This window comes from Chrysochloris asiatica, unplaced genomic scaffold (genome assembly GCF_000296735.1).
Source record: "Chrysochloris asiatica unplaced genomic scaffold, ChrAsi1.0 scaffold00025, whole genome shotgun sequence".
NCBI classification, from domain to species: Eukaryota; Metazoa; Chordata; class Mammalia; order Afrosoricida; family Chrysochloridae; genus Chrysochloris; species Chrysochloris asiatica.
In genome coordinates, this window is record NW_006408543.1 from 21,546,877 (window position 1) to 21,559,654 (window position 12,778).

The window sequence follows — 12,778 nt, forward strand, 5'->3', positions numbered from 1 at the left end:
TTGTTGTTGTTGTTGTTGTTAAGTTGCTGTCCAGTTGGTTCTGACTCATAGTGATCCTGTGTAGGGTTTCTGAGGAACGATTGGTGGATTTGAACCGCTGACCTGGCGGTTCAGACTGACCTTGCAGTCCAGCACATTACCGGGCAGCACCACATCAGGACTCCAGTTACATCTGAGATGCCTACTTACAAGCTTTTAAGATCCCAGTCGCTACTTACCAAAGTAGGATGTAGAAAGAACATTGTCTTTTTGGAATATGTTAATTGCGTTGCATCCTAATTAAAGGTAAGGTAATAATTGATATTGACTTTCAACAATTGATATTGACTTTCAACAATTGACTTTTTTTTTTTTTTTAATCTATGTATAGGTATCAGTATTATTTGCAGTTGAAGAAAGATATTTTGGAAGGAAACATTCCTTGCTCGTTAGAACAAGCAATTCAGCTAGCAGGCTTAGCTGTTCAAGGTAAATAAAGATAATAATATAATCCTTCTGTAAGTTTAGAATGTGTTTTAACAAAAACGGCAAGGAATTCTTAAAGTACTTGACTTTCCATTTCACATCTTTAGGTGTTGTTGTTAAGTGTCGTTGAATCGTTTTAGACTCATAGTGAACCCTTTAAAGGGTTTCCAAGGAGTGACTGGTGGGGTTGAACCGCTGACTTCTCGGTGAGCTGTCCAGTGCTTATCCAGCACCACACCAGGACTAAGGGGCTTCCTTGTAGGAAAAACATGAGTTTTGGCTACCTCAATAAAAAGTGATATTTCTGGAAGGTTAACCATATAATCAGATACCTACAATGTTTGCTCCAATAATTAAGAAATCTATTTTAAAGTTTTTTTGTTTTTTTTTTTTTAATTTAATTGTGGAAAATATACCTATAACAAAACATTTGACATTTCAGTAATACTCACATGTGTAAGTTCAGTGTTCTATTATAATGTAGGTTCATTGTGTTCTGTTATCACTTGTCATTGTTTTTAAGTGCTTTTGAGTTGTTTCTGAATCATAGTGACTCTGAATAGGGTTCTCAGGGAGTGGCTTTGAACCGCTGACCTTGGTGAGTTCATACTGCTGAGCTTGGTGGCTAGCATTCCAGTGTTTATCCTACAGCACCACATGAGGACTCCCAAGTTACATGCCATCACCTTTAGCAGAAGCTCAGTGTCCACTAAATACTGAGTCCTCCTTTCCTCCTGCTTCCTGCTCGCCCCAGTAAACACTAAGGACTTTTGGTTTCTATTCCTGAAAACAAAAGAATACTTATTTTGTTGTTGTTGAGAATATATTCAGCAAACCATACACCAATTGACCAATTTCTCCATGTACAAACAGCTCAGTGACACTGATGACATTCTTTGAGGTGGGCAACCATCTGCGCCCACCTTTTCTGAGTTGTTCCTCCCTCGGTAGATAGGCTTGCTGCCCTCTAAGGTTCCTAACTAATCTTTTGCTTTAAAACAATTTTTTTTTTTATTGTGAATTGAGCTATAGTTTACATGGGAGAACATCTGCCCATCAGCCTTTCACTCATCCCGTCGTACTTTGTCTCATTGCAATGATTACAGTCCCCTCCATGCAAAAGCATTTGCTTCCATTCCCTCTGTGGGTTTTTTATTTTTTGGATGTACACCGAAGCACTCAGGAATATATAACCATTCAAACAACTGAAGGGCATACCCTGCAAGCTTGCCCCTCCCGGCCGCAGAAACCCTCTCTCCCTCCCTGAGTCTGGAATCCCCAGCTGCTCCATCTCTCCATGTCATCATCTCTGCCTCCATCTGTGGCATCCCTGCTCTCTGGATAGGGTCCCACACTCCACTCTTCTCCCTTGATGGTCTCAGGGTCCTCCACTCCTGGACTGTAAGATCATCCACTCCCCTCCTTTTGTTACAAAACGTCTACCTTTACATTTGCAACACTCACAGTCAGTCCTGATATCAATTATTCACTATTGAGCCACAAAAGTCTTATCCCCATCACCTTTCACCAACCCCGTCTAGACAGGTTGGAAACCACTCAGTGGAGATTTTACCTTCCCCTGCACCTGCTGGAACTAGGCTCCCTCTTGAAAAGACTTGTAAACCAGTCACTTTGTGCCTTTGTAGCCTCCCGATCCCCCTCACCCCATTTTGGGTAGCCAGTGCCTAAGTTGCCCATCTCTGTCAACTCTGTGTACCGAGGGGGTGGGAATGATGCTTGCTGTAAAGATTCGTTCCCGCTTTTAAGCTACTACATAAGTATAGGTAAGGTTCATCAAATTGTAGCGGATTGTACTTTTTTCCCTTTTCTTTCTTCCTTTGGTTGAGTGAGTTCTGATCACCCAGCCATTGAAGCTTTCCCATTGCTTTTGTCAGTTTAATTCCATATTGTTGTTGCTGTTAAGTGCAGTCGAGTCGAATCCGACCCATAGTGACCCTGTGTAGGCTTTCCAAGGAGCAGCTGGTAAGCTTGAACCACTGACTTTCAATGGTTCAATTCCATATCGTTGTTGTGAAGTGCCGTCGAGTCGATTCCGACCCATAGCGACCCTATATAGGGTTTCCGAGGAACAGATGGTAAGCTTGAACCACCGACCTTGCAGTTCAAACGGCTTTGCAGTCTGATGCATTAACCCACAGCGCCACACCAGGACTCCAATTCCATATTAGATAGATCGTAAAAGAGCACAAAGCTCAAGGCAGACACTCTTTGCCAGTGAAGCTAAACTATTGTTTGCTTTTAAGAAGACGTCAGAGGATATTTTTGGCTTAAAGATGACCTTAGGGCAGCAGTTTCAGAAGTCCATCTAGCCTCCATGGCTGTAGAGATGGTCTGTGGACACTTCTTGCATTTTAAAACATCTTAAAGATGTTCAATATTGCATGTTCATCTTGATCAAGTACTTAATCTGCTATTGGCAAATACGTTAGGAAGAAAGCTCTTCCATCACTGAACAAGGTAGTGCTCACTTATATTTAAAGTACACTTCATTATGATGGGTTTCTAAGTAGTTGTCTGAGATTTTAGAGCATCTGCAGTGGGAAGAGATGAAAACTTTGCTTTTCAGATTTTTGAATCTCCTCACTTGCTTCATCTGCATGTATTAGGCATATATGTGTGTAAACGTTCTAGAACCTTGTCTCATAAAATAACTAGTGTTGAACCTTGGGAATTGAGGTTTAATCAGAAACATTAATAAAATTCCTCCAAATAGTAGCAGGCCCGGAGACACATATCTTGGAGTCCTGGTGTGGCGCTGTAGGCTAATGGGCCAGACTGCAAAGCTGTTTAAATTGCAAGGTTTGAGGTTCAAGCTTACCAGCTGCTCCTAGGAAACCCAGTACAGGATCTCTGTTGGTCGGAACCAACCTGATGGCACTTAAAAACAACCAAGTGTCATCTTTAGCTTTACAAGTTAGTTCTTCATAAACTTTTAGCTAAACTGCCCATTTAAAAAAATTTTTTTTAACACTTTCAAATTTCAAAGCAAATCTATCTTGCTATAACTTACTATAATGATCTAACTGCATAGTCACTACCTATACTAACCCCTAAAATGAAGTCCATATGGTAGATTTGCCAGTTCGTAAGTAAGCACCAGGAGTCCTGGTATGGTGCTGGAGGATAAGCACTGGACTACTCACCACAAGGTTGATGGTTCAAACCCACTTGATGCTCCTCAGAAACCCTGTACAGGGTCCCTGTGTTTCAGAACTGACTTAATGGCACTGAACTACAGGTAAGCGTAGTGTGGTTACAGGATGGTGTGCTGGTTAAATGTTGTGTTGATTCTGATGCACAGAGGAGGACTGCTCTGTAGGCTCCCTAGGTTACAATTTTTGTGGAAGCCGATCTCTAGGGTGGGTTTGAACTTCCAGCCTTCTGTTAGCAACTGGGTGCTTAACTATTGCGACACCAGGGCTCCTTGATTACAGTGTAGGTTTTGTTCTTCAGTTGTTGGAGAACAGTATTGTTGAAGATGAGAACATATTATACGTCATTGTAACTTGTTTGCTTTTTTCCCCACTTTGGTCATAAGCATTTTTTTTCAAGTCTAGACACATGATCTATCAAATGAATGTTTTGAAAAGATACTTTAAATATACAAACTTTGTAACTGTGCTAACACAGATTTGACTTCCTATATTACGTGTATGGAATTTCGCTTTGTGTGCTTTACTGTACAAATGAAATAGGATTGACATGGGAATATTTGTTATCTTTTTCAGCTGATTTTGGGGACTTTGATCAGTATGAATCCCAGGATTTCCTTCAGAAATTTGCCTTGTTTCCTGTGGTAAGACTGCCTTCTACGTTGGGCCTTTTTAAAACCTGTTTATTCCCATGCCCTTAATAATCTCTGAATGAAGTTTATATGGTAGCTCTACTAGGCATACTCGCCCTCTTCTGAGCAGCTCAGCTATGAATGCTTTCCCTGTTGTTGTCTTCTTGGTGCCTCCCTGTGAACTCATGAAGGGCCTGTAAGTTAGTTCTGTATTTGATTGTGGGTCTAAAGTTAGAGATTAGCTGTAGCTTTGGATGAAGCTGATGGTCCTTTTAACTGAAGACCCGAAACCTGAGAATGAGTTTGGTTCCTTATCAGTAATGAAAAGGATTCAGAGATCAGAAAACACGTACGTGCCTTCTACTCTTTAAAATCACTGTTGGTGGAGTTGATATTGAAAACTCTGTACCAAAACGACAGCAGTGCTAGATACCATGGCTGTCAGAAGAACAAACGAACTGTTTTGGGGGAAGTATAGCTGGAATGCTCCTTAGAAGTGAGGATGGTGAGACGTCACCTCCACCTCACATACGTTGGACATGTTCTCAGAAGCGGGGAGTGGTCTCTGGAGAAGGCCATCATGCTTGGTAAAGCAGTGGTTAGGTGCCATCGCGCTGCAGGGTCAGTAAAACAAAGGAAGACCCTCGAAGAGATGGATGGGCACAGTGGCTGCAGAAATGGGCTCAAACATAGTATTGATTGTGAAGATGGTGCAGGGCCAGACAGTGCATGGGGTTGTGCATGGGGCGTCGACTTCAGAGCACTAATAAAACACACAAGGTCCTCTGCTGAGTGCCTCCCCCGTGAGGAGGCAGAGAATGACCAGCGTGCTTCAGAGGTGATCAACCCAAATCAACTCAGCTGAAACTTTTCCTGGAATGAATTGAGAAGCTAGCATAAGCTTTTTTGATTCCTGAGAAGCCACTAAATTCTTTAAGCTCTTGAATCTTGATTACATACCCAAGCAAAACTACTACATTATTAAGCCTGTTCGTGTTTTCGCCAGACAGTGACAAAAGTTAGAAATAATCAGTAGTAGTGGTGATTCCTAAGGAATGTGGTTAATTTGTTTACATACTTAATGCTGTGTGTTTTGTTCAGGGGTGGTTACAAGATGAAAAAGTATTGGAAGAAGCAACCCAAAAGGTGGCCTTACTACATCAGAAATACAGGTAAAACTCAGAAAAAAGGGATGGAAACAGTGTAAGACTCACTCCTGTGAATTCCTTACACCCATGGTCACAATGCCATCGAGGTCTGTTTTGTTGCCATTGCTAGTCTAGTTATCACTGCCACTGTGGCTGCTGCTACTCTGAGTAGCCAGCGTTTATGTAGCAGGGAATATGCCAAGTGTGATTCTAAGTACGCACCTATATAAACTCATTTCACTGCCTGTGTTTCACCAATGAGAAAACTGGGAACGTTGAAAGCAGCAAGTTATTGAAGGGCGGGTACCAATTCTTTTCCCTTTGAATTGGAGGCTTTGTGGTAACCTGACCCTCTGTAGGTCAGTGCAAAATTAAGGGGATTTGTTTTCTTGTAAGATGAGAGCAGGCACAAGTTATTTCTCTTTGCACCCCTTTGGCGGCTGTGTCTGTGACCTCTGGGGAGACTCAGAGCAGCAGAGCTGCTTGCTATGATGGTGCTCACACGGACTTGTGCATGCGGGCAGATACTGTCTTGGATGGAAACTTCATAAGTTGTCTTTAAGAAAAACTTTCCCTTAAAGCTACATTGAAATCTAAACTGAATAGCCACATACATTCTTCTCTGTTCTCCCCTCGTGTGTGTGTGTTGTGTGTGTGTGTGTGTGTGTGTGTTTGTAACCAAATACCTATAACTACTCCCTCAGTATTAATTCCAGCTCACAGATGGGAAAACCAAAGCTCAAAAGGACTAGATAGCTTGCCCATGGCTACCCACTCAGTAAGTGAGAGATGTGGGCTATGAGTTCACATCTCTGAAATTATTATGGGTTTATTCATTCTCTTCCCTTAAAAATAATGTTTTGCTTCTAACTTCTTCCCACTCACATCCTCTGAGCCATACAGTTGCTTACAAAAGACTGTTGTTTTGTATTGCTATAACAACTCCAATTGTGCAACGGCTCCATTGGGGTTTTCAGAGTTGTGACCTTGTGAACACAGAGCCTCCAGGTCTGCCTTCCTAGGTGCCTCTGGGTGCATTTGAACTGCCAGCCTTTCAGCTAGTAGTTGAGCACATAACCGTTTACACCACCCAGTGAGCTCTTACAAAAGATGAATTTTCTTCAGATACCTCTTTCCTCTTATCTCTCCTCAAAGGCTCAGGACTGTTTTCTTGTTCTGCACTCGTCTGAGTTCCTTACGCTGAATTCAAACGAAAGACCTCTCACAAGGTGGTGAAGTCTCCCCTTTCCAGCTTTACCTTCTGATGTCCCAAATGGTCCCTGAGGCACAGATCGTCCCCTTCCATCATTTCCTTAAAAGCAGTCCCATAGTGTGATTGCAGCAGAGTGCTGGATGCTGTGGGCCTACAGGCTATAGAGTAAGTGTCTGTCTTTAAGGCATCTATACCCTACCTCTTGATCCAAGAGACACATGGGACAAACGATCACAATAGCAGTTAGAACATATTCGTTGTGTTATTTGCTGCATTGTAGTACGAGGGCAGCAGGTAGAGTAAGCACAGACGGTGGGGTTGCTGCACAGAGCAGGGCATCCGATTTCACTAGGGAGAAATTACAGAAGGTACTGAGAAATGGTACAGGGGCTGAGTCAGGTTGTCAAGGGTTGACTGGGGACACGGCTGACAGGTCCATCTGGACAGGGATGTAAGGGAACACTGTGTTTTCAAAACAGTGCAAAGCGTGTGTGTGTTTGTGTGTGTATGTGTTGCATTGGGAGCATGTGACTGGAGAGGCAGGTCCTCATGTGATTGGTCACATCTTTACCCTTAACTGATTTTCTCCCTGACCCTCAATTCCTCTCTCACCCAAGCTAAAAGTCATCTCCATCCTCTGACAACCTTGAACCTGTATACCCTGTACTTAGCATCCAGTGTATGATGCCTAGTGATGCCTAATATTTTAGAGCAGGGTTGTTGGTGGTTATGTGCCGTGGAGTTGGTTCCAACTCATAGCGACCCAGCACAGGGTTTCTGAGGCTGTAAATCTTTACGGGAGCAGAAAGCCTCAACTTTCTTCTGCAGAACCGCTGGTAGTTTCGAACTGCTGACCGTGAGGTTAGTAGCCCGACTCATAACCACTACGCTACCAGAGCTCCTTCTGCCAACATTTATAACATCATTCATGGGCCATACAAAATTTTCAACATAAAAATCTGTCTGCTATATTTGGTCAGACATTAGTTAACTCACCACTAATGCGATGGTTGGAACTGTGGTGGCCTTGGTGGGACCAGACCAAATGATTTCGTGGGTGTTAATACAGCCCACAGGCCCGATGTGCCTGACCCCTGTTTTAGATAATTGGTAGTTACTAGGTGGTATAGAAAAGAAAAAAAAAAAAATCTGTCTTTCCCATGAAGAGGGGTTTTTCGGATATTGTTTATTCCTACGTGCTGCCCCCCCTACCTGAAGTACAAAGGAGTAAGGTTTGAGACAACTAACCCTCAACATTCAGCACAGCACTTTGTATGTAGTGGGTGTTCAGTTGATAGATGGATTAGGCGGCTGACTACATGCATATGCTGAGAAGTTTGATGTCTCTATCATCTTTATCATATTTTATGCCAAGTGGATAGGTAAGTTTTGAGAAAAGCTTTGTTTTATTTTTTCATCTTGTGAACAGTCTCTCTCTCTCCCTGACCTCTTTTGGATTGTAGAGGGCTCGCAGCTCCTGATGCTGAAATGCTGTACATGCAGGAGGTGGAGAGAATGGACGGGTACGGAGAAGACAGCTACCCTGCCAAGGTGAGCTTGGTGCCGAGGCTGCGCCGTCTGATGGGGAAGCTCAAGAAGACGGCCGAGTCTGACGGTGTAAAATCTGAGTGCTGAAGACCATCGTTTTGCACTTTGAGTTCTAAAGCCTGCTAAGAATTTGCAGTTCCACCCTAGATAATACTGACTCGGCATCCATGCTTCAATCTACAGGAATTCTGTAAAAATCACTTGGGGATCTTGTTAAGAAAAGTGTGTCTGAGTAGAATAGTCAATTCTCAAGGCTGAACTGGAACAAACCAGTTAGAAGCCTGCTAGAAACTGTACTTAAGAGCCCCAACACTTTCTGCTTTCACACATTTAAGTTTTTATGAAATGATGGCACGTTTCTGCCAGTCAGGATGTTTTCCTTCATGACAGTTACTGTGTGTGACTGTAGGCTTCCAGAACATTCTGTATCTGGGAGACAAGTTCGTGAGCCAGAGGTGGTGTGGTTTCATGCATCAGCTTCAGGATGGTTTCTTTTTCTACTGTCCTCTTAGGATAGCCAAGGAAGTGACCTCTCCATCTGCGCATGCCTCGAGGGCATCTTCCTGAAGCACAAGAACGGGAGGCCACCGGTGATGTTCAGGTATATTTCTACATCTTTCTTTAGACAGGCATTTTCTGTGGCTCTTGTTGGTGGCTTTTTTTTTCTTTTTAAAGTCCTTATGTTAGTCAAATTGCTCACTAGTCTCTCCCAGGCTTTCATTAGAAAAGGGAAGTATCCTGTCCTAAAAGAAAATAACCACATGAATGTAGCAATTTTTTTTTCTTAAAGTTTTTATTGCGAATTGAGTGATAGTTTATATTGGAGAGCATCAGCTTTACATGCATCCTTTCATATTTCATTTCATTGCAATGATTACAATCCCCTCCATGCGTCATCATTCAACAGCATTTGCTTCCAATTCCTCTGGGGTTTTTTTTTGTTGTTGTTGTTGTTTGTTTTGAATGTACACTGAAGCACTCAGGAATATATAACCATTCAAACAACCAAAGGGTATACCCTGCACGCCAGCCCCCCAAGCAGCCAGCACATAGCTCCTCTCCCTCCGTGAGTCCAGAGACCCCAGCTGCTCCATCTCTCCATGTCATCATCTCTGCCTCCATCTTTGGCATCCCTGTTTCTCTGGATAGGGTCCGGCACTTGGCTCTTCTCCCTTGATGGTCCCAGGGTCCTCTGCTCCTGGACTGTGAGATCAACCACTACCCTACTTTTGTTACAAAACATCTTTACATTTGCAACACTTACAGTCAGTCCTGATATCAGCTATTCACTATTGAACCACAAGAGTCTTACCCCATCTCCTTTCACCAGTCCTGTCCAGACAGGTTGGAAACCATTCAGTGGAGAGTCTACCTTCCCCCTCACCCTCTGAAACTAAGCTCCCTCTTGAAAACTTGAAAGCCATTCACTTTGTGCCTTTGTAGACCCCCACCCCCCTCCATTTTGGGTGGCCAATGTCTAAGTTGCCCATCCCTGTCAACTCTGTGTACAGAGGGGGTGGGAATGATCCTTGCTGTAAAGATTTGTTCTCTCTTTTAAGCTACTAGATCCATAAGTATAGGTCAAGTTCATCAAATTGTAGCAGGATTATGCTTTTTTTCTCTCTTCTTTCTTTCTCTAGTTGGGTTCTGATCATCCAGCCATTGAAGCCAGGTTAAATGGGTACTATCTGCAAAAATGGGCATTCTTGTGCATCTCCCCTCACTGCATATCAGCTGGACACTTCACTCTCTGCTCTAGACCTCTGTGACTTTGTCCCTGTCCCTGGGTTCAGGAGTTCCCAGGTCTTGCTATACTGCTGGCCAATCAGGTCGCGATCCATGTTGACAGGAGTCTATTGAATGTGGTTGGACTTAGCTCACAGCTTCATTGCTGTTTTCCCCCCATTTCCAAATATTGGTAGACCAACATGGTCACCAGCAAGATTACATTCCCGCTCTTGTATTCCCTTTGAGTTTCAGTTTTGGAAGAGGGTTTGCCCTGAGGGGACCTGACCACTTGCCTTGATGGCTCACCAGCGACCAACTTGCTTGTTTTTGAAATAGTCAGTCAGACTGCCATTACTCTTTTTGATTTTTCCTGCTGGTCTTTCTTTCAAGAAGTAAGTATCTTCTGTTCCTCTAGCTGCTCCAGGCTGGTCTGCTTGTCTTTTCAAGTGGAAATTTCCCACCTGAGAAGGTTCTGGATGCTGTTCAGGATTCCACCTATGGTCTTAGGCAATGCAAGGCTCCGCAGGAAGTTCTAGCCCCATTTTAGGTATTCCAATCTGTTATAGGCTGAAGATGGACTTACAAGCTTTCTGTGGTCATGTTTCTGGCTATTCCTTTCTCTCCCTCTCAAGTGTCTATTTTACAATGGTAGGCAAGGGAAACCAAGATTCATAAGACAGTCAAGCATCTTAACATTATTTCCCCTCATTTTAACATATAATCCCTGTATCCCAGAGTCCTGTTGTTCCAAGGTGGAGCATACCTCATCATTTACCTCTGTCCCATTTAGCCCATGCAAACCTGCCTAACTGTTCTCCCATCTGCCTTGCTCTTCTATTCTCCTCCCTCTTCTTGTGTATTGCCTACCCCCTCACAACACCCATACTATCCTATGTCTATTTCCTACCTTGTGCTTCACCTTCCCCTCCTTCCCCTCACCCCACTCCCTGGTAACCAGCAAAAAATTTTTATTTTTTATTTAACCTTTTAGTGTGTGTACTTTTTCTTAAGCTTTTACAATAATGGTCCTATGCAGTATTTCTCCTTTTGTGACTGACTGATTTCACTCAGCATAATGTCCTCAAGGTTCATCCATATTATGAGATGGCTTGCAGCTTCCTTGGTATTCTTCAAGATAGCATAATAGTCCATTGTGTGTATGTGCCACAGTTCGTTTACCCATTCTTCCATTGATGGGCAGTTAGGCTGTCTCCATCTTTTTGCTATTATAAATAGTGCTGCTATGAATATCGGTGTGCATATATCTACTTATGATGTGGATCGTATTTCTTGTGGATAAATACTTGACTTTTTATAATACTGGTCTCATACAACATTTGTCATAGCCATACTTTGTATAATTTACTTTCTTCATGGACTATTTATGAAATATTTAAAAAGTGTGTCCCTTCTCTTGCCATTAGGAACCCTGGTGATGCAGTAGTTAAGGCATCTGGAGAACCCACCAACCACTCCCCAGGAAATAGATAGAGCAGTCTGCTTCCTTAAAGATCAGTGTTGGAAACCCACTGGAGCAGTTCTACTGTGTCCCATAGGGTCGCTATGAGTTGGAATCAATGTGATGGTATGGGTCTGGTTTGGGGTTCTTTTGCCATACGGCGGTCATCATTTGTTTTGGTGTGAATTTTACATTTGAGCTCTGGTTTCCTTTGCTCTTTGTGCAGTGGGTTGAGTGTTGGGGTGTTAACCATGAGATTGGTGGTTCAAAACCTCTAGCTGCTTCTTGGGAGAAAGATGAGGTTGTTTGGTCCAATACAGATTTATAGTGTCAGAAGCACTAAGGGTCAATTCTGCTGCTTTGTGCTCTGAGTCAGAATCGACTTGACTCAGTGGATTTTGTTAGGAAAAATCCAGGCCTTTCATTTGACTCTACTTATGTGCCCAAATTCCTACAATACTAATATCTAAGAACATTTAGAGTACTGGTATGGTACTGTAGGATAAGCACTAGACTGCAAGGTTGTTTTGAACTTCAAGGTTGATGGTTCAAACACACCAACCCCTCCTTGGAAACCCTATATGGGGTTGATATATGTAGAAACCAACACTTAACAACAATAACAAAGAACATTATAATCATTTACTTAAATGTGGAATTTTAAACTTTAATTATTATTATAGTATAACAACAGTTGTGAGGGTAGTACAGGACTGGGCAGTATTTTATTCTGTTGTGCCTTAGGGTCACTATGAGTCGAAGCCAACTCCATGGCACCTGACAACTCACAGCATTCACTGAAAGAAATACTCGACTGTATATAGTGAGAAAAGACTGAAAGACTAACTCTGTATGATTTAAATTTCCTTCATAATATTAGTCTCTTCTCCTATTTATATCTTGTAAGTAGTAAATTGATCATTTCTTGCTGTTTAATTCCTTGAAACCCATCTTCTAGAAACCTTGAAGTGTCATTTTATAGAAATAGTGGCCGTTTTCCTCTGAGATTCAACCACTCTATGTGTGTCCTGTGTCTTAACTGATGTCCAGTAGAACCTAATGCAAGTCTGACATTTTCATAGTGGGAACTGACACCAACCCCACTGCCATAGAGTCAATTCTGAATCATAGTGACCCTGGATGGTTTCCAAGACTGTGCATTCATAGGGGAGCAGGAATCCTCGTCTTTCACCTGAGGAGTGACTGGTGGGATTGAACTGCCAGCCTTACAGTTAGCCGTGCAGTGCTGATCCGTCAGCGCCAGCAGAACTTTTTGTAGTGGAAGCACTGTAAATAGTGACTGACTGAATACAAGGCCATGGCCGCCAGCTAAGGCAAATGATGAGGATCAATGGTCTTGGCAGCTCCTCCCTCATTTAGAACACAAGCATTAACTTTTCTTAATTTTTTTT

At 42.7% G+C, this 12,778-nt stretch overlaps 1 protein-coding gene across 1 annotated transcript in view; it reads left to right on the top strand.

The window, feature by feature from the left end:
• The window catches only part of PTPN21 (protein tyrosine phosphatase, non-receptor type 21), a 116,192-nt gene that overhangs the window by 50,137 nt on the left and 53,277 nt on the right, over nt 1-12,778 (top strand). Inside the window, exons 3-7 of the mRNA XM_006839588.1 lie at nt 371-468; nt 4,215-4,282; nt 5,372-5,442; nt 8,095-8,182; nt 8,692-8,780. Of these exons, the coding sequence (XP_006839651.1) occupies nt 371-468; nt 4,215-4,282; nt 5,372-5,442; nt 8,095-8,182; nt 8,692-8,780 (414 nt within the window). The remainder of the gene's footprint in view (nt 1-370; nt 469-4,214; nt 4,283-5,371; nt 5,443-8,094; nt 8,183-8,691; nt 8,781-12,778) is intronic.